General features: G+C 46.5%; 1 protein-coding gene across 1 annotated transcript in view; it reads left to right on the forward strand.

Moving 5' to 3' along the window:
• The window catches only part of RELL1 (RELT like 1), a 112105-nt gene extending 91113 nt beyond the window's left edge, over positions 1-20992 (forward strand). Inside the window, 3 exon segments of the mRNA XM_032840920.1 lie at positions 1444-1680; positions 4288-4426; positions 20627-20992. Coding sequence (XP_032696811.1) covers positions 1444-1680; positions 4288-4423 — 373 coding nt within the window. The 3' untranslated portion in view covers positions 4424-4426; positions 20627-20992.
• The last annotated feature ends 568 nt before the right edge of the window (positions 20993-21560 follow it).

Genomic DNA, 21560 nt, shown 5'->3' on the forward strand with positions numbered 1-21560 from the left:
ACACGGTGGATAGTAGCACGACGGGCCAGGAAGGCAAGTTGTTCCAAGGGACAGGGTGAGGAGTTTGGACCTTTCCCTGTTTATTCTGCGGGTGGTGCACCAGGCACATCATAGATAATCTATAGTGTGTCACACCGGCGTGTTAGGTGTGCCCTTTGTCGAGGTCCCTCCGAATGCAGGTGGGTCAGGCTAGGAAGCTCTGGCGGCGTGGTTCAGAGGGACGTGTGAGCTGCGATTTCTCTCACGTTCCAGCCCTGACCACAGATGCCTCCCTGGTGTTTGGACCGTGTCATCTCCGGGCCTGTTGGCCTCCGTTATTTTGGGGCGATGGACAGTGCCTGTCACTGGGTTTTAGGGACTTGAGAAATGTTTGTCGAATGGATGTTAAACTTGTGACTTCAGCTTTCCACAGTGTGGAGTTAATTTCACATTTTTTTGGTCTCAGGAAGCTGCTGCTGTGTGTTTTTATTTTAGCAATCTAAAGAGCATCCCTAAAGAACACTGGAAAACTTCTGGCTATCTCTGATGTTTGAGACTGTCTCCTCTACCATGCACACTGCTTTTTAAAAATGCAAGTGGGCCGGTTTCCAGGAGCAGAAAGGCTGCTTGACGCTGTCATGAGACTTGCGTGTGCCTCCGGGGCTGTTGGCCCAGGCTCAGGGCTCAGGGCTTGGGCTCCGTGGGGACATGCCGCCCCACCTCTCCGCCCACCTATACCACGTCAGAGGGCTGATTCCTGGTCAGGCCAGCCCTGTCCTGTTTTAAAGCCTCCTTTTCTAGTGGACCGGAGTGTTGGTATGCCTTTCAAAGATGGCCAACATCTGACCTATATACGTCTGCTTTTTATATTTTGGATGGTCTGGCTGGATTTTTTTCCAGGCTGTCAAAGAATGCAGTCTCTCTTGTTTTCTGAGGCACTGTGGCATGGTGGTTAAGATCATGGTTTCTAGAATTAGGCTTTCCTGATTTGGATCTCAGATCCATCACTTACTAGCTGCGTGACCTTAGGCAGGTTACATTAACTTCTCATTTTTAAAATGAGGAAATTCGTAATATCAACCTCATGGGTTTTAAAAACGTGAGCACAATTAACATGTATGAAATGCTCAGAATACGAATGTTAGCTGTTTCTGTTACTGTTGTTAACACCATCAACACCTCTGGAGTGTCCCTTTTGAGATCTTGACCTAAAAGCTTTCTTCCTTTGATGCAGTAGTCAGCCTGGATCAGATCTCCTAGTTTAAGTTGTTTGATCGTTCACGTGGAATTTACATGTTTTCTCTTCTTCAAGACACGTATGTTCGTGGGATCTGTCTGTTTAGAGACCGTGGCATGTGCTGGGCTGTGATTTAAAGCCGCTCCTTGCCTTGCAGGGGAGAGCTTGCCTCAACTAGTCCTTTTTTTAAGTAACCACTTCTACCTTTTCCTTTCTCTCCACCTTAGCCCAGTGACTCCCAGCACTCCTGGGAGCCCTCCTGTGAGCCCCGGGCCCTTGTCACCAGGAGGCACCCCGGGGAAGCACATCTGTGGCCACCATCTGCACACAGTGGGCGGGGCCGTCGAGAGGGACGTGTGTCAGCGGTGTAGGCACAAACGGTGGCACTTCATAAGACCCACCAACAAGTCCAAACAGGGCCACGTGAGGCGTCAAGGAGAGGTCACGGTCCTCTCCGTTGGCAGGTAAGGTCCCTGTGGAGGCTTTGGGTTTGTGTGACATGCTTGCTGGGCTGTGTGGATTTGTGTGTCCCTGTTAAATATAGAGTATGATGTCCTAAGCCTGGCTCTGGTTATAGCTCTGGGCTTTCTCCACATCTTCTGCTCTGAGTTCTACATTTTTCCAGCAGCAGAAGAACCCTGAGAGGTGGCTATGCTAGAACATATGTCAGGTGTATTAATTAAGGTAAAAAAAAATTAATAGCTTAAGGTATTAGGGTTCTCCGGGAAACAGAGCTAATAGATGTATATAGATATGTATACGAGGAGATTTATTAAAGAAGTTGGCTTGCGTGATTATGAAGGCCAGAGGTCCCCACAAACGGCTGTTTGCAAGCTGGAGACCCAGGAATGCCGCTGGTGTCATCAGCCCCATTCTGAAGGCCCGAGAACCAGGAGGCCAACATTCGAGAGCAGGTAATAAAGAGAAAAACAAATTCTTCCGTCCTGGGCCTTCTTGTCTGCTCAGTCTCTTAAGGGATTTGATGACAGTCACCCCGCTTGGTCAGGGCAATCTTCTTTTCTCAGTCTTTGGACTAAGAGCTGATGAAGCTGTCTTGGAAACGGCTCAAAGACGCACCCAGAAATAACGTGGTCCCTGCTCTCTGGGGGTCTGTTCGTCCGGTCAGGTTGACCCACGATGCTCTCCAGTGCACGGGTTCTAACAGATAAAGCCCAAACCTCACACAGAAGTTTGTGTTGCGCTTGTGCGGACTGACACACCAGCGAGCAGCTCTTGGAGTAGCTGCCCAGTTGCTCTCCATCTTGTGGCTCTGCCACATCTGCCGGCAGAAGGAGAAGGAACAAGAAAGACTGTTCCTACGAGGTTTGATGGGAGAGGCCTGGAAGGGGCGCATTTCATCTTCGTGCCCAGGCTGCTGTCTGGACCTCACTTGCCTACATGGATTCCTGTGACTGCTTTTTCTTCGGTCACGTTACCTCTGTCCTGTGCACCTGTCCCCAGTCCTCGGCTACCATGGCCTTGGGGCCTCTCTGTGGTGTGGAGCGCTCGCACTTCCAGGGGTGAATCCATTGGATGGCGTGGAGAACACTGGTGCATGGGGGTCTTCTGCAGGGTCCGCTGCAGCCATCCTGAGTCCCAGGCAGGAACCAGCTGGCAAAGGCGACGTTTGGGAAGGCAGCGGGAGTTGTGGTTACAAGTGCGTGTGCTGGAGCTGGGTGTGGGGAGCAGATTGGCTCTTCTTTCTCTACAGACATGCTCTGGAGAGAGGGGTGTGAACTCATCGCATCTCCCTCGTTTGCGGGCTGGCACGACTGCTTCCGAATTCGCTCGCGTAGTTCTGTGCCTCAGTTTCCCCCTCTTTAACACGAGGAGGACGTAACACTCACCTCACTGGGTTGCTGGGAAGATTAAATCAGTTGACTCACGGGAAGGTCTTAGGCCAGTTTCTGGCACTCACTGTGCCCTCTGCTGTTGGCTACTATTATTATGATGATGATTTTGATCTGATTGAGTTTTAGCCTCTATTGCACAAGCAACAAGGAGGAGAATGCAGGGCTGTTCCCCACTTAGAGCAGAAGCCTAGAACTCATGACCACACTGTTTTATTAAGAGGCAGAGTCATGGGAATTTGTGAATGCGGCATGTAATGAGAACCTGGGGCTTGTTTAGACAAAGTGTATTTTGTTTGCTTTAGAAAAAAAAAAATCTGCTGAAATTTTCGGCATGGCTCTTGTCAATGCCCAGATGTGGTTCTCTTTCTTGGATGTAGAACACTGTGAGCGTTTGCTTATGACCAGCTTCCCTGATCCTTCTTTTACTTCCTCAGAGGCTCCCTCCTCCTTGTGGTTGGTGAGCTTATTTAGACGACGAAGAAGGAGAATGTATTTTCCTTTAGATCGTTTTAAGGGAATTTTAGACCAGAACTCAAGAGAAGCTATTATGAAAGACTTCAGTCAAACTGAGTCAATTTCCTTAATTTCTCTTTGAATTCTTCATGAAAATCCCTTCCTTAACTTCCTGAACTTTTTCCTAAATCCTTAATGAAAATTAGCCCACATTTTCTTAAAAAAATAGTCAAAAGCCGAACACACAGAGAAACCCTACCGCCAACCGATGCTGATAAAGGACACAGTTGGGGCCCCTCTAGCCGTGTGTCTGTAGAGATAAGACTGTCTGAGGGGTGCACTTGAATAAGGCAGCTCTCAAGTGAACCTTCTGGTAGCATCAGTCTAACTACAAACTAGTTGTGCCTTTAGCCCGCCCTCTGTGGTTAAAACAACCGATGGTCAACCCATGTCCTTGTTGGGAACCACACCCCTGAGGCTTTTTAAAATTTGAGTCCTCGTGCTTTCTAATGCATTTTTCATGTTCTAGAAAGTATCCAGCAGAGTGTGTGATGTGTTGCGGGTAAGTCATCTGGAAGGTTTGGCAGGGGTCAGGGGCATTTGTGAGTAGGAATGCCCACCTCCCCCTTATTGAATGGGGCGTCTTTTCATTGATGTCCCACATTTTGGCTGAATTTGTTTGGGACCCTCTAGACTTCTGACTCACTCTTGAGTCTTGTTTCCTAGGAAAGCAAAACCCACCACACCTGCTCTTCACCCCCTCAGGTTTAGAGTGACGAAAGTAGAACACAAGTCAAATCAGAAGGAGCGGAGAAGCTTGATGTCCGTTAGCGGGACCGACAGCGTCAATGGGGAGGTGCCTGTGACCCCTGTGAAGAGAGACCAAAGTGACACGGAGTAGCAGGTGAGTCGCAGTTTGGGTGACATGGGGGTTGGGGCAGGCACGGTGGGGAGAAGGTGCTGAGAGCCTCCTTGGTGGGTGGGTGTATGGGAATGACTGGGCAGGGAAGCGAGAGCCTGTGGGGCTGTGGGGGATTGAAGGCGATTCCTCGTCTGTCCAGGGCTTCTGGTAAAGAGGTCACAAACTTGGGTATCCCCAGGGGCCTGGCCGGCACGGTGATGAGGAAAGAGGCTTGCTTAAGACACAAGGTGGCATGGTGGGGATTGTGGCAAACTAGAAACCCCAGCCTGCCCATCAGGCTAGCTTTACCACAAGGCAGAAGGCTCTTAAGCATTGGTAGATCTTATGCAAAATAAGGTGGATATCCAGACTTTGGAAATGTGGAATCGCCACAGGTTTTTAAATGTTGGCAGCTGAAGAAATACGCTTTACAAAACCATGCAGGCCGAATGAAATATAATCTTGTCATTTCTGGGAAACCTGTGATTTGAAAAAGGCTGGAGCATGCAAACCAAGGCTTTTTTGTTTAATTGAGTTGGAAACCAGTTTTCTTTGATGTGTCACAGTTCTAAAATCGCTCTCCTAGGACTGTTACTCTTCCAACCAAATATTTTGAAGTGATTTAAGAAGCAAAAGCGAATGCTTCTCAGTGGGGCAGTTTTCATTTTGGAAGATAGTGCTTGCAAAAGAAAAAAGTCTTGTGATAATTTGATATTGGCTTAGCTTTCATCTTGCTCTTTTCTTTCTGTTCTGGCTTGAGGAACGTTCACCCCTTTCATGTTTCTTATTATGTGTAAGAGGGTGAGGGTGAGGCCTTGGGAGGGATTCGGCTCTGAAAGCTCTAGGGGCACGGTCAGAGCCTGAATAGGAAGGCAGAAGAGGTCACAGTTGCAAAAGGGGGGAAGGATGGGGTGTGGGGAGGTGGCACCGGCTGAGTCTCGAAGGTGCCCAAAAGAGGCAAGGTTGAAGCTGAGCCGGGGTCAAGCGACGGGTGGCTGGGGCGGCGGAGTCTGAGAGGAGTGGCTTTCAAGGAAGCATCTCTGATGATCCGCACAGGCTCAGAGGGGTTGAGGATGTTCTGGAAGACTTGTGCTCCTGAATTCTGCAAGACAAGGGGTTCTGATAGCTTCCAGTGTGTGGAGTTCTCATAGTCTTGCATCTGGGAAGATCTGGCTCCTTCCCCTGCATCGAGGAGCCAACTAGGGGCTTTCTTTAAAGAAGACAAATGGAGCAGAAAAGTCTATCTTTGATTTCTTAGCCAGTTACTGGTGCCCTGGGAAGGGAACCGAGAGAGATTTAGGCAAAGGAAGAGGAGGATGAAGGTAATAATAAAAGCAACTGATGTCAACTCAGTGTTCTAGTCTTCTGGGTGGTGTACTGTACAAATCTCGCATGTTGCCTTTATCAGCGTCTCTCAATGGGATGGACACTGTTATCCCAGTTCTACAGATGAGAGCACAAATGAAGGGAAAGGGTAGGTTACATGTTAAGGTCCCTTAGCTGGAAAGAGGAGCTGATTTGAGCCCAGGTCTCTGACTACAGACCAGCTGTACTCTTCTTCCATCTGCGGAGGCTCACGATGAGGCAGCCCTAGACCCATGAGTGGAGGGCATTTCCACCAGTGATCCACAAGCTTGTAGTCTAATATGGCAGCCACTAGTCACCCATGGCTCCTTAAGTCTAAGTTAATTAACATTAAAAATTTAGTTCTGCAGGTGTTCTAGGCCCTTTTCACATGTTCTGTAGCCAGAGTTGGCTAGGGCCCGCCATATTGGATGCGCAGATCCATGACATTTCCATCATCGCAGAAGGTTTTATGGAACAGAGTAGATGCTACGTTAGGGATTCCGGATTAGAATCTGGAGTGACTTTGGTAAGTAAGAGGAGCCATCTGGTTAAAGTCATGAGGTCCTTGATCCTGAGAAGAGAAGCACCTGGCTTCTCAGGTGTACAGTGTAGAAGGCCCAGCCTGCTCAGCAGCAGGGAAAGCTATGGGCTGCGATGACAGTCTGCCTCCAAGTCAGCAGCCCAGCCTTGTGTCAGACGTTGGAGCAGACCACATGTAGGAAGACAGTGCTGTCCCTCAGGCAGGACGTGCAGGGCGATCCTCTGTCAGGCTCGGTCCTCCAGGTTTGGGCCTCTACTGCGCAGAGGGAGAAGCATTTGAGATTTGAGAAGGTTAAAAGAAGTAGGATTGTTCAGCTGGGTCCAAATTCTTCTTTATCTGACTCTAAGATCTGGATTCAATCATCTGAAATCCTGACTACGTCGGATTTACCATTTGATATTCTCCACAAAGCACACAGTCATCCACTAGGATTTTGTAAGAACGTTGCCTTTGACTAGAAGATGTGGTCTCACGTGCTAGCTTCACCACTTCGAAATTGCCCTTTATCCGGGTAAGCCCACTTCCACCCGGTGTCCTTGAATATGACATAAAGATATTAAGCTCACTGATGGAAGGCAGGTACCAACAGCGTGTGTGGCATGTAGTTGGCTCTCAGTAGAGGGTAACCGCATTGTACCGTGCCCTCCAAAATCCACAGCGAGCTTGTAAATGACCTTAGAAGGGGATGTGTTTTCTGAGCCTTCGATGGTAATTAATTTTGAAATTAAAAATGAACGTTTTTTAATGGAAATTTTCAAACAAACTCAGAAGTGGAGAGAATGCTATTGTGAATGCTCCTGGGTCATAGATTAATTGAATTATAATACCTGCTGTGTCTTGAGGGTTTACTATATACTTGGCATGCTTTGAAAGTCACATTCCACATATTGATTTAACAGCAGTGGGTAGGGACTAGTTCGTACCCCATTTTGCAAATGGAGGTGGTAAGCACAGGGAGTTTAAGCAATGTGGGAGTTCAGAGTGACAAGAGGCAAGAGGAAGGGGAGAGTTCAGAGCCCATCCCAGACAGCCTGGCTTCTGGAGTCACAGACTTGACCACTCACCTGGGTCTGGGGAAAGAAGATTCCGTGGTCAGAGACTGCTGGGATTGAGACCTGCGGAGTGCCCTGTCTGATGACCCCAACAGAGCACAGACTCTGAAAAAGAAGGGAAAGAAATATTCATGGGCGTTTAGAAAACTTACTCATCAAAATTTTTCCTGTTAGACATCTCAACATTTCTCGCCCCACCCCCAAAGAGTGTGTTTGGGGTGTTTAACAGGACTCGATTTTCCAACTAGAGAAATCCCGACATTCTTCCCTCTGGGCCCCATGTCTCTGGGTCTGGACTGAATTGGAAGATGTGCCCTAGACTACAGAGAATAAAGTAAGACAACAGTGTTATGTATTTTTCATGTAGTCTAAGATAGTTCTTAGAGTTATGTATTTTTCCCGAAAAATGCTTTTATGTTTGGATTTTTAGTGTAGAATTGATCTAAATAGTGACATGCAAAATCATATCTACTCATTGGTTTGGCTTCTTTCTTTCTTTCTTTTTTTTTTTTTTCAAATTAGAGATTGATACTGGAAACTAGTCTTAGGATTTCTCTTTCTCTCTCTTTCCTTCTCTTTTTAAAAAACAAAATCTTTTGTTTGGCATTTCTTCTTCCCCTTATTCTTTTCCCCCTGTTTCGTTGGCCTGTCTTCTTTTTTGTAGTTAGATCTAACTTGCTCCCTGCCTGATTTATTTTGGCAGTGCAGTTAAAATGGTCTCTCTCTCTTTTTTTTTTTTTTCACAGAAAATGTGTTTTGATTTCTTAGAAGAATAAGCTTTTGTTCTTTGAAGTTAAATAAATCAAATTGCTTTCAGCCTCCAAATGCCACTGCCTTGTCTTCATGATCATTGGTCTTTCACTTTTTCAAAATGAAGCTGTGGTAAGCATTTGGTATCACACATTTCTGAAGTATGTGCTCTTTTTTGCATCTTCTGGTAGGATCTCATTGAAACATTGATTTGGGAAGTGTACATAACAGTATTATTTACATCAAAACAAAAATTAATAATATTAGACATGGCTTTTTGTTTTATTCCTGAAGTGATTCTGTTAATTCTTTTTTTTTCTTAAAGATTTTATTTACTTAGTTGTCAGATAGAGAGAGAGAGAGAGAGAGAACGCAAGCAGGGGGAGCAGCGGGCTGAGGGAGAAACAAGCTCCCTGCGAGCAAGAAGCCTGATGCAGGACTCGATCCTCGGAGCCTGGGATCATGACCTGAGCCGAAGGCAGATGCTTAACCAACTGAGCCACCCAGGCATCCTGATTCTGTTAATTCTTATTTTAGTAATTTATTACAGTGATTAAAACTGAGTTTTAAACTGTTTAGGTTTCCTTGTAACTGTGTCACTCACGACCAGTGGTTTGAGGCAAATCACCCGACCCCTCCATATCCGAGGGCCTTCATCTTTACAATGGGGCTGTCGTTGGACTTCAGGGAGGTAACACAGATATGTCGTTCTTAAATCTGTCCTTGGTACAGACTTAGTATTTACTAACTATGCACTATTACCAAGAATTTTCATCCCATTCTCCGTGATCCTAGTCACATACTAGCCCATTCCTCAAACATCAGCTTGAGGTTCTGTGAGTCCCTTTTCATTTCTTAAGAATATTAGAGCTTTGGATTCTCTCGACATGTTAACAATCCGTATCTGGTGGGTCCCTTTGGGATTCGGGCCATTCTCTGGCCTGTGCTAAGAGGACTTCCCCATCCATACCTATATCGCCTCTTACTGGAGGTGGAAGAGTGACAAGTCCGCGGGAAGGTTTGCCTGCTTGCGTTCTTTGTGCTGCACAGAACAGAGGGCCGGTGAAGTTAAGGACTGTGGACTGGGTTTTCTGCAATAAATTGCTCTGCTGGCGCTCCGTCCTGGGATCAAAGTCCTCTTTCTGCCAAGACTCTTTCGTGGGTCATGCTCCCTGCTCCTGAGTGTCATGACCAATCACAAGGTCAGCTTCCCTGACTTTTGGCACCTTCCTTTCCTCCTCCTCTGTTTTGACCTCCATGATCGGGGGTAGCGGAGGGTCCCGGGGGCAGGGGGACTCCCCTGCAGTTGGGCTGCATCATTCGCATGGCTTTGCATTGTGGGTCTTTTGTTAACTCTCCAGGGAAGGAGAGGTTGGTGAGGAACTTACGGCACTGCCCGGTGGCTAATATTTTTCTCCATGGCTTGTATTTTTTTTCTTTTTCAGGGCAAAATACACATTTTTTAGAAAGCAGGTTATCTCGGGTTGATGGAAACCCCAGTATCTGCTGCACTCTTCTTATAGAGCAATGGCAGAGAAACCGATCAGAAGAAACTGTGCTTTGAATAGGCAGAGGCAGGACACCTGCCTTGATTTCCTGTAGAGGAAGAGCGCTGCTTGGGTTGGCGCCCGTGTTCTAACGTGGAAGGTCGGTCCCGCTGAGCCCACCTCCAGCGTGGAAGCGGAGGGGAGCCAACACCTGCCCAGGACCTGGCCAGATGAGGAGAAAAGCTGAGTGAGGGGCCGACATGTCAGTGTCGAGGCTCAGAGGGACGACTTTTTCCCAGCTCTGAGGGCCAGGCAGTTGATCGGGCTTGGATGGGCAGAAATCCCCATTGGGAGCGAACGTGCCCAGTGGCTTTGGAGTTTTGAGGGAGCATCGCTTTCTCCGAGTAAAAAAAGTCCTCATTCGATCTCAGCCTAGGGACTCAAAGTGGCTAACGCGATAGCGTGACCAGCCTTCACCAGGCGTGGCCTCCTGTGGTGTCCTGCAGGGACCCGCTGATGTCCCTGGGCTGTCAGAGCTGTGCCTGCCTCCGTTCAGTTCTGTGAGCGCTCTGTGTTCTTACAGGCAGATTGCGATCATACACTTGGAGCTCTCCGAGGAGCTGTGATTGCTCTTTCAGGTACATCTTCTAAAAGTCTTTATGGAGGCCCTATGAGGGGCGAGGTGTGGTGCAGGGCCTGAGGGACACAGATGGAAGATGGACATCCAAGGGCTGTGCTTTCTCAGAGCTGGGGTTCTAGTTCTTACGTAGACCTTGCTCCCCGCGCCTCCTTGCCCCGTATGGAGGCCCTTGGAGGTTATGTACGTTGTTCAAGGTCATGCTGCTGGTGGGTTCCAGAGCTTGGACTTCCTGATGGTTCATTCCCCTCACTGTCACTGGTGAATTGGTTATTACAAGTGTTTGAACTTGAATTACTATTGTTGTTGTTTTTTTTTTAAAGATTTGAAAAATAAGACAGGCACACAATAAAATACTTGAGCAGCATGAACATCTCCAGGATGAAGAATAAGCCTTTATTTTTTTTTTTTTTTAAGATTTTATTTATTTATTTGACAGAGATGACAAACAAGCAGAGAGGCAGGCACGGGGGGGTGGGGAGCAGGCTCCCTGCTGAGCGGAGAGCCTGATGTGGGGCTCAGTCCCAGGACCCTGGGATCATGACCTGAGCGGAAGGCAGAGGCTTTAACCCACTGAGCCATCCAGGCGCCCCAAGAATAAGCCTTTAAAAAAGCAAAGTGTCCACCCCTCTCTCCAGCCCGTCTCCCTCACTGCAATCTCGAAAGCTCCTTTTCAGGAGGGAGCCGTGGCTACTGGTGTCCTCTGTATCCTTTCCAGATTATTCTATGCGTATATGTGCTTATGCAACACCCGTATGTATGTACCACTGCCTCGTTTGCCCGTCCTCCAACGAGGGCAGAGATGCTTGTCCACACCTTTCGAAATTAACTTCAGTCGACGTTAATGACTGACAGCTTCTGTGGACTCCTGAGTGTGGAATATCCTCGCTGGTTGAGCCACAAGGAGTGAAAAGGCTGGACACGTTTTTAAAAAGTTATGTGCCCTGTTTCTCATGGGGAGTAGCTCCAAAACACGAATGGAGGTCATCTGAGAGGTTTTGGGCCTAAAAACCTACTTCGCTGTCATCTGCTGTGATATTCTTTCAAAGTTTTTGTCCGTGGCCCAGCCATGGGTACAGACGAGACACATGTTTGTTAGTCTTCTCAGGACTCAGTGTGGGGCCCCGGAGGGTTTTGCATTGGTTTGGTGTCACTTGTCCCCAGAGCGAACCATTTTCCCTGCACGCCTCTCTCTGGGCTGCACCTGTTCTGAGGTCGCTCCTGTTTTTGACTGGAAGTTGACCCACTGGCCCCTCCGTTAACTCAGTTCTTCTTCCTCGGGAGCCTGTCAGCCCTTTGACAGGACTTAAGAAACAGGCGCTGGGACCTCTGTCCTTTTTACCAGAGAAACTGCAACAAGGGAGGCTCCTGGAGACCCTGGGGGACTGTGGCAGAGGCCGAAAATGAAAGGCGTGTTTGCCTGGAACTGGAAAGGAAAGGGAATCAATAGCTCTAACCAAGATTTTTATTCTTAATTTGTAACTCGAAGCTTGGAATCTACTAATGTTAAACACTTCAGTAAGTCACAGGGCCTGTTTTCTAGAAGAACAGGACCCAGGATGCGGAAGTAACTCCACAGGGTAGGTTCTGGAATCAGGCTCCTTGTGCGCAAGTCCCAGTCTGTCACCTGTTGTCTGTGTCACCTTGGACGTCATAGCCTCTGATGCCTCAGCTTCTCCATCTGTAAAGTGGGGATAATGGTAATAATCTCACCCACCTCACAGGGATGCTGTTCCTTGGCATTTAGGAAACGCTAAGTAGGCAAATGCTGGATATGAGCAGTATATCAGGCAAGCCCTATTTAGCAAATAAAAGTGTGAGGAGGTAATGTCTTTGAGATTTCATAATTTTTCTGCAGCACAGAGAGGCCAGATTAGACCTAGGTGTTGTGGAATTATTCGTTTGATTTTGATGCTCAGGTATAGGCTCATTGACAGCCGGTCAGCTGAACCTCTAGCTCACAAGCCAGTGTCTAATTTGGTTGGCTTTCCTTATTAGAAAGAGGTGGTTCTATTCAAGTCCTAAGGTCTTCCTTCTGTAGCGTAGTGTAGACGTGGAATCATAGATAGACTGAGACTAACAGGAAACCACTGAATTGCATTTAAATAATTCCCAGGAGTACCGTGGTTTTTCCAGATACTTTTGATACTTTTTCCAGAGTAGCTTTTGATGTCAGGTGCATTTTACTGGAGTAAAGTGCTCTGAATCTCACTATCCCCAGGGCTGGCTAAAGATACAAACACATTTAAATTACTGTGGGTATAATAACTTAGGAAACAGCAACCTCCAAACTTTCCAGTAGGATTCAGATCTCATGTCAGAGTCTTCAAAGCTAAAAGGAGTGCAAAATTTATTTTTTTAAATTTTTTTTAGAGATTTTATTCATTTATTTGACAGAGAGAGAGACACACAGAAAGAGAGGAAACACAAGCAGGGGGAGTGGGAGAAGGAGAAGCAGACTTCCGGATAAGCAGGGAGCCTGGTGCAGGGCTCAATTCCAGGACCTGGGACCATGACCTGAGCCGAAAGCAGACACTTAATGACTGAGCCACCCAGGTGCCCCAGGAGTGCATAATTTCTTACTGGCTTTATTCAATAAAGAAAATATAATTTGTAGGAATATATATTTTCTGTGTTACTTAAAAAAGCTATTTCCATTTTGAATGGAAAATATCTACAAACATTTTTATTTTTCCTGTATTGATTGACCTACAGACATGAAAAAGTTGCTCACTATCAATAACAAAAAGCTAAAATTTTGATTATTAAACTCTCTCCCAAACTAGGGATTATAATATGGTAATGTGTGATACTATGATTTATAATAAGAAATATATAGTTTGTCCCCATTTCTTTCTTTCTTTTTTTTAAAAGATTTTATTTATTTATTTGACAGACAGAGATCACAAGCAGGCAGAGAGGCAGGCAGAGAGAGAGAGAGGAGGAAGCAGGCTCCCCGCTGAGCAGAGAGCCTGATGCAGGGCTTGATCCCAGGACCCTGAGATCATGACCTGAGCCGAAGGCAGAGGCTTTAACCCACTGAGCCACCCAGGCGCCCCTGTCCCCATTTCTTGTACAGAGCTAATAAAACTACTGGAACTTCTTAAGGGATGAGAACCATAAAGGTCTTTTGTTTTATGTTAATGAAGTGACCTTTGGAAAGCCCCTAGATAATTCAAAGATGGGGTGGTTTGCCAGGGAGCCAGCCATGGGTTTAGAGGGTTGGAACTTTTTCCCCACCTCCCGAGAGGGGAGAAGGGTTGGAGATTGAGTTCAACCATCAGTGACTGGCCAGTGATTTAATGCACGGTGCTTGTGTAATGAAATTTCCATAAAAGCTCAGAAGGAGAGGACTTCCAGGTTTGTGAACCAGAACACTTCCCCCATGCCATCCCGCTGGACCCCGTGCGTGTCCAGGACCCAAACTCTACAGAAGTTCTTTTGTCCGGGACCTTGCCCTGTGTATCTCTTCATCTGGCTCTTGATTTATATCCTTTAATATCCTTCACGATGAACTGGCAATCTAGTGGCTTTCTGAACCCTGTGAGCCAATCTGGAAGCCATAGAGTGGGGTGGAGGATCCTCTGGCTTACAGCCAGTTGGTCAGAAATACAGGTAGCAATCTGGGCTTGTGATCAGCCTCTGAAGTAGAGGGCAGTCCGCTTGTGGGATCTGATGTCGTTAGGTGGATACAATTAGAGTTGAGTTGAATTGTAGGACACCGATGGGTTGTCCGAGCATTACTTGGTGGTGTAGGAGAAACCGTGCCCCCCCCTCCCACACACACACTGGAATCTGTTGCAGAACCCTTACAATGCATGAAAGAAGCAGTGGTCCAGAAACATGGAAAATGCCCAAACTTACTAATAATCACATAAATAGAAACTAAAATAAAAAGATCACTTCTTGCTTTTCTGTTGGCAAAGATGAATGTTAATGCTAGCATGATGATGTAACTTCCATTCAAAATGAGGCTCTCCTAAGAGAAAAAGGGACACTGTAAATAGTTATTCATATTTATTCATTCATTCAGTAAACTCTGTAAGCCGAGACCTCCCAGGCCAGCTGGTCCACATGGTCTCCCTGGTTAGTGCTCAGTGTCGAAGAGGGTGGAGGGAGATGGGCGCTGTCACACACCCGAGGAGGGATGCTATTTTGGTACACAGATGCAGAGTATCTACTCTGTATCATTACATGAGAAAGCAAGTTGTAACGTATCCCCGTTTTGCTGAAGAAAGGATACGCGACACATCTCATTTCCTTCTGGATTGCAGTTTATCGCTAAAACTTCCCTCTGTAAGCTCCAAGCTCTTTGAGATTGTAGGCTATGTCTTCTCACCTTCTGTCAAGCCTTCCGGTGACCGTTTGTGCATAGCTGGCCCTCAGAGAGTCCTTAACAGGTGCGATGGTAGCTCACTCCTCTGGGCTTTAAAATAAACCCCTGCAGAGGATGTGAACTCTAGTTTCAAACTGTTACCAAGGAAGTTAGGAAAGAATTCTGTAATTCAGAGATTTTGTAGTTCAGGTTATGTTAAGATTTTTTAAATTAATATTTCAGTCTCATGTTGCTGAACTACAAAATTTTGCTGTTCCAATGGAGTTGCCGAGGTTTTTATTAATATTTGAGTCTTTCAGTGTTTCTGTCATGTCTGTTTCCTCTTCCATTTCTTTTGTGTAGTTTTTGACCTCTGCCGACTTCATGGTGTTTCGTTTTGCCCTTTGAAGGTGAATTTAATTCTTGCAGTTGTTATCAGTTGACAAACAGTACTGAGTTTTATCTCGTGGCTTAAACCCTTATAGATGCATAAAGGCATCTTGTAAGAAAGCAGCGTCCTGGGCTCCAATCCTATCAGTTCTGATTTAGTAGGTCATGGTGCAGTCCAGAGAATTGGGAATTTTTAATAACATTTGGGTTGCTTCTAAAGAAGGCGCTACCCATCATCCTGAGAAACACTGAATTAAAGAGACTTCACTGATTAGCTAGATTAGCATGAGTCTATCCATTAGCCTAGATTAGCTTTTTAATAAACATGGAGTCTTTATTGAAATAGGAAGGCATTAATATCAATTTATAAAATTTAACACTCATTTTAGACCAGTGCAAGATTGGAAGGACTGTGAACACCAACTACCTTCTGGTATCTTTCCATTAATCTGTGTCTGCAAAGATGCCACCCACGTTTTCAGCAGCTAGAACCTGTGCGCACGTGACCACAGAGCATTTAGTTAGAGCCTGGTAGAAGATAACCCTCTAATTAAGAAGTTTGAGTCTCAAAGGATCACAGATTACTCGTGAAAGATCACATACTTGTTGCCTAGGCCTTTGAGTAGTACTATTACTGTCCTGACCTTAACTCTTGTTCCTATGAACAACTTTCCCACTCTAGTTCCTTTAACTGTGTTCTAGAACATTCTTACTCTAGCTGTGTGACTCTGTAGCCTTGGATCTATTCCGTGTTGTACCATGTCATTCTAGGTGCACTTTGCATCTTAGGACCCTAGCCCCTTGGAGGAGATGGGTTTTCAGCATCATTTCTCTGCTCCTGTGTAGCCACAGGGACCACTTCCCGAGGGATTGGCCCTGCCAGGGTTTCTATTTCTGCATTTCTCTTCTGCTGTTGGCCACCGCACAGGTGGAGGACGCTCGGTGATGCTGGGGACGTCTCCATGGTGACCGGGCGCTGGTGCAATTTGGGGATGAGTGGGTTGGACTGTGGGCTGTGGACTTGCTGCTTCATGGTGACTAAGTGTATGGCCTCGGGCAAGTGACTGAACCTGGAAGCCTCAGTTTCTTCCTATGAAAATCGGACTCGTCCTTGACTCCCGGAGTCATTGGAAGGATTGCGTTCCCAAGTCTGGAGTGCGAAGCGTGGCGGTGCCTGGCATGTGGGAACACTCTGTAAATGTCAGCTACTGTTGTTGTTAATCAGAGAGTGTTTTCCTTCCTTGACACCCTGTCCTTGGAGGTCTTGGTGTTCAGTGTCTGCTAATCTGCTCAGGCTTCTCGTTTTTTTTTTAAAACATGTTTCTACTTTTTAAAGGGACCAGGGAGTTTTTTTCTAGAGAATCCTTTTTAACAAGTAACGTACATGTCCTCATCACCGATATACTCTATTGTGGCTTCTGTGGAAGCCTAATTTATTTATTTAAAAAGATCTTTTTATTTCTTTATTTAACAGAGAGAGAGATCACAAGTAGGCAGAGAGGCAGGCAGAGAGAGGAGGAAGGAGGCTCCCTGCTGAGCAGAGAGCCTGATGTGGGGCTCGATCCCAGGACCTTGGAATCATGACCTGAACCGAAGGCAGAGGCTTAACCCACTGAGCCACCCAGGCGTCCCTATTTATTTATTTTTTAAAAAAAATTTATTAACATATAATGTATTATTAGCCCCAGGGGTACAGGTCTGTGAATCGCCAGGTTTACACACTTCACAGCACTCATCATAGCACATAACCCTCCCCAATGTCCATAACCCAACCACCCTCTTCCCACTTCCCTCCCCCCCCAACCCTCAGTTTGTTTTGTGAGATTAAGAGTCTCTTATGGTTTGTCTCCCTCCCGATCCCATCTTGTTTCATTTATTCTTTTCCTACCCCCCAACCCCCCCCACGTTGCATCTCTACTTCCCCATATTAGGGAGGTCATATGATAGTTGTCTTTCTCTGATTGATGGAACCCTAATTTAATCATGGCATTACGGCTTTATCTTTCTAATTAGAGTGACCTCTTCCTTCTTTCCAGATAAACCTTTTCTGAGGTTCTTAATTGCTCTCCCTCAGTCTTGTTTTACGTGTAAGACCGTAGTCACCAAATTTCCTTCCCGCCGGCGGCGGGGGTTGGGGGTATTCCGGGGAGGGGGTTCGACTTGTTCAATACGGTGGATCCGTGGTGAGGGGAACTGAGAACGAGGGGTGGGTGGAGGGTGTTCTCCCCGTCTGCCCATGGCTGCCGGCCCTCTCTGGCATTCATACCAGCCCACACATGGTTTCTGATTGCTCCAAGACCTTAAAGAAGGCATCTTTTAATATTAATGTGGTGGTTAAAGAAACAGCATTTACAAGTATGTGTTTATCATTAGGGCTCTAGTCACAGCTGTTGGATGCACCGAGGAGAAACTGAACAGTGTGGAATTCCACCTGTGAACCCAGCCCCAGCCGTAAGGTCACGGCTGGAAATTCACAAGCCTCGGAGTCTGTGGTGTCTTCCCCCTAGGTTGTCATTCTGATAAAAGAGGTTTTTTTTTTTTTTGTTTTGTTTTTTTTAAGATTTTATTTATTTACTTGACAGAGACAGAGATCACAAGTAGTCAGAGAGGCAGGCAGAGAGAGGGGGAAGCAGGCTCCCTGCTGAGCAGAGAGCCTGATGCGGGGCTCAATCCTAGGACCCTGAGATCATGACCTGAGCCGAAGGCAGAGGCTTAACCCACTGAGCCACCCAGGTGCCCCCTGATAAAAGTGGTATTTACCTGGAAATGGATAGCTGCTCTGCTGGTAAAGTGCTGACTTCTGATAAGCAGATGTTTTTGAAAAGGGAAAGCCCAGAACCGCACCCCGGTGCTGGGTGGCTTTAATAGGATTTTTAGAAAGGTTAACTTTCTGTTTTCTGTTTAGTGTCTGGTGTTAAGGGTGAGGACGGGAAGCCGTATTTGTGTTTTTCACTTCCTCAAACTGCGCACAGTGCAGTTTTAAATCAGCCGCAGGAGGCAGCTGCTGAAGCCGTTGTGATGGTTTAGGGCCGTTGGATGATGGTAACGACTTTGGAAGCATCCTGACTGCTGGCCCCATGTCAGGCACTGTCTGGAGATCCCCTTTTGTAAAACCAGCACCCCTTTAAGGAAATGCTCTGGGGCGGGCCCGGGTTCAACAGCTAGTCACAGGGTCTGCATTAGAATCCAGGCCTCTGGCTCCAGATCCTTCCTTAGCCCAGCCCTCCGTCTTGCCTGTTCTTTAAAGTCGGTTATATCTGTGCAAAGAACCCTAAAGGGGAAGGTCTCCTCCGTTGGATCAAAAACTCCGACTGGGACGGAACATGACATTCTAGGCCTGACATTCCTCGCCCTTGACCTTCCTGTTTCCCTTGATGCCAAAAAAATCTAGGTCTAAGAGAGCAGATGATAAAAGGAGGAGATAACAAAAATAGTTGAACACCTATTTTGCAGATAATGGCCTAGTTTGAAGTTTGGCTTTGAAAATTCACTCCTCTTCTTGTCCCTGTTTTGTCTTTCAGGACCATTTTTCTGTTTCTCCGCCTCTGGCTTTTCTCCCTTTTGCCCCCGCTGGCATCTTTCATACTCATCCACTCTCAAGTGAAACTGTTCCGAGACTTGCTGGTGGTCCGCGCTACAGTACAAGTCTGAGCTGCGGCCGTGCTAGGCTGTATCAGGGCAGGGCGGAGAACCATTCTCTCCACTTGCAATTAACAACTCCACGCCTGCTATTTTAGGGAACAGTGTTTTACTCCCTTTTCAGCGAAGCGGATAAGGATCCTTTACCCAAACCTTTCAGTTTGGGTAATCTCTCTCTCTCTCTCTCTCTTTTTCTTTCTCTTTCTCTCTCTCTCTCCTATCTTGAACCTGCTGAACGATGGAATGACAGAAAAGGATAGTACGGATACTGTTACACTCTAGGTCTTGGAGAAGGAGCTGTAAAATAACTACAAAGTAATACGTCAATCAAGATATCTCGCTGACTTGTTCCTTTTCCTATTCTGGCAAACTGGCTTCAAGCGGTGTTTTTTTTTTTTTTAAATTTAATTTTTTTAAATTTTTTATAAACATATATTTTTATCCCCAGGGGTACAGGTCTGTGAATCGCCAGGTTTACACACTTTACAGCACTCACCATAGCACATACCCTCCCCAATGTCCATAACCCCACCCCCCTCTCCCAACCCTCCTCCCCCCATCAACCCTCAGTTTGTTTTGTGAGATTAAGAGTCACTTATGGTTTGTCTCCCGTCCAATCCCATCTTGTTTCATTTATTCTTCTCCTACCCCCTTAACCCCCCATGTTGCATCTCCACTTCCTCATATCAGGGAGATCATATGATAGTTGTCTTTCTCCGATTGACTTATTTTGCTAAGCATGATACCCTCTAGTTCCATCCACATCGTCGCAAATGGCAAGATTTCATTTCTTTGATGGCTGCATAGTATTCCATTGTGTATACATACCACATCTTCTTTATCCATTCATCTGTTGATGGACATCTAGGTTCTTTCCATAGTTTGGCTATTGTAGACATTGCTGCTATAAACATTCGGGTGCACGTGCCTTCAAGCAGTTTTGTTGAGCATTTGTTGGCAGACGGGAAAGTGCTTCGTTCCTTAACCTGGTGCAGGGTGGCCTGCGTGGTGTGAGTCCTGTCCTGAGTGTTCCCTGGCTTCCAAACAGGACTGTAAACGGGTACACAGAGGTCTGTCCCTTAGATGACTCATTTGCTTAAAAAAAAAACACCAAAAACAAACAAACAAAAAAACACCACCACCAATCCAAAAGCAGCTTTGGAAAATAAAAAGCTGTTTTCCAAGTTTACCAGGGGCTTCATTTGTGATGAGAATGTAGACGGTGACAGGGGCTTGCTGTTAGAACTGAAACACACGGCACCATCCTTGAGTTACATCGGATACCTGAGATCGGGCATCTCGTCACTGTGCTCCTCGTTGCCCCCGAGATCCCAGCCGAGCTCGTGCACGCCATGGAGACCCGGAGTTAGTTGGCCTGTGTGGCTTGGGGAAGACACGTTATCTGACACACAGAACTTTCACTGTGCCTGAGCACAGTCACCCTCCTGCTCCTTACTTGGCAGAAGGTGGCGGGGGAGTTAAAGAACACGTTCCCAGGACAGAGGGACACGTGACTCAGGGGAGCAGGCTCAACGAGTCGGTCCCTTTAGAAACTCCTGAAGAAACGGACTGATACCCTTAGTCCACTGTGGCTCTCAAATTCTCTTCTTTCTTGGTTTATAAAGCCTTGGTAATGAGGTCCTTTTGAAATTGTGGTACTTGCATTTCTTTAGACTGAATTCTAGAAGAAATGTGTGATGGGGAAGGAACACAGCCGGGTGCGGTGAGATGGGGCAAGGAAGGATTACAGTTCCTCTGGGTTTTTATTTTTTATTTTTTTTTAAAGATTTTATTTATTTGACAGAGATCACAAGTAGGCAGAGAGGCAGGTAGAGAGAGAGGAGGAAGCAGGCTCCCCGCTGAGGAGAGAGCCCGATGTGGGGCTCGATCCCAGGACCCTGAGATCATGACCTGAGCCGAAGGCAGCGGCTTAACCCACTGAGCCACCCAGGCGCCCCCTCTGGGTTTTTAAATATCCCTGCGGGTTAATATGCGATATGATGCTTACCTTCTGGAAAGCTTTACCTTTGTGTTTTCTCTTGCAGGGGTGAATTTATTGGAAGAGTTCTAAGACGCTGGAGACTTCCAAGATAAGAAGTTGCCTGTGGAATTTTTAAAAATTTTTATACAGTTTCTATTGTGGAGTCTGCAGACATGGGGATAAAAGCTAAAAGGGAATATTTGCGCTATGCTCGGTACAGAATTCAGTTTGCTTGGAAACACGTTTTGGGTTAAAAAGTCTGATGGAAAATTTAGTACCTTTCCAGTGGAGAAAAGAGCCCATTTTTCAGTTTTCCCCAACCACCAGACCTCCCAGTCCCCCATCTCTGGCCTTGGCACCACTGGTAACTTTTCCAGCGTGATCAGTCTTCACAGGGAACTCTTGGTGTGCGATCCGAGCCCATGCTCGGGGGTGTTAGTGTGTGAGTGTGTGCACATGTGTGTACACGCACACATGGACGCCTCTCTTCTCCCAACCCATAGGTCTCATTATGCAACTAGTTGCAAGAAGATTCTCTTGCAGTTTAACTGTCACAGAAGATAAAGATGAAACTTCAGTGGTCAAAAGTCCTTGCAGGGAGTGTGGTTTAGCCCCGAGAAATTGGCCCCCCGAGAAGTCAGGGGTTCAGATGGAACCAGATGCCAGACTTTCAAGCCTTGGACCAAGACATCAACATTAACTCGCCGCCGCTGTGCCACTCTTCTGTCACCAAGAAGATACTGAGAGTATTTTATTTTATTTTTTTTTGTAACTTGCGCTAAGCGATTCTTACTTAGTCCATTGAATAAAGGGGGACAGTAGTTTAAAGTGACTAAAAACAAAACAACAAAATGCCTGTTTTGACAAAACAAACACACCCAACTTCCAATGTAAAATGGGCCCCACCTTCCTCGGCTGTGTTTTCTGAGGGCACTTCCTACTTCATGTCCTGTAACCAAGGCTCCTTATTGAAAAAAATCCTGGAGGCTTGTGTTTCC

This window comes from Lontra canadensis, unplaced genomic scaffold (genome assembly GCF_010015895.1).
Source record: "Lontra canadensis isolate GAN:19392208 unplaced genomic scaffold, GSC_riverotter_1.0 scaffold1, whole genome shotgun sequence".
Lineage (NCBI taxonomy): Eukaryota > Metazoa > Chordata > Mammalia > Carnivora > Mustelidae > Lontra > Lontra canadensis.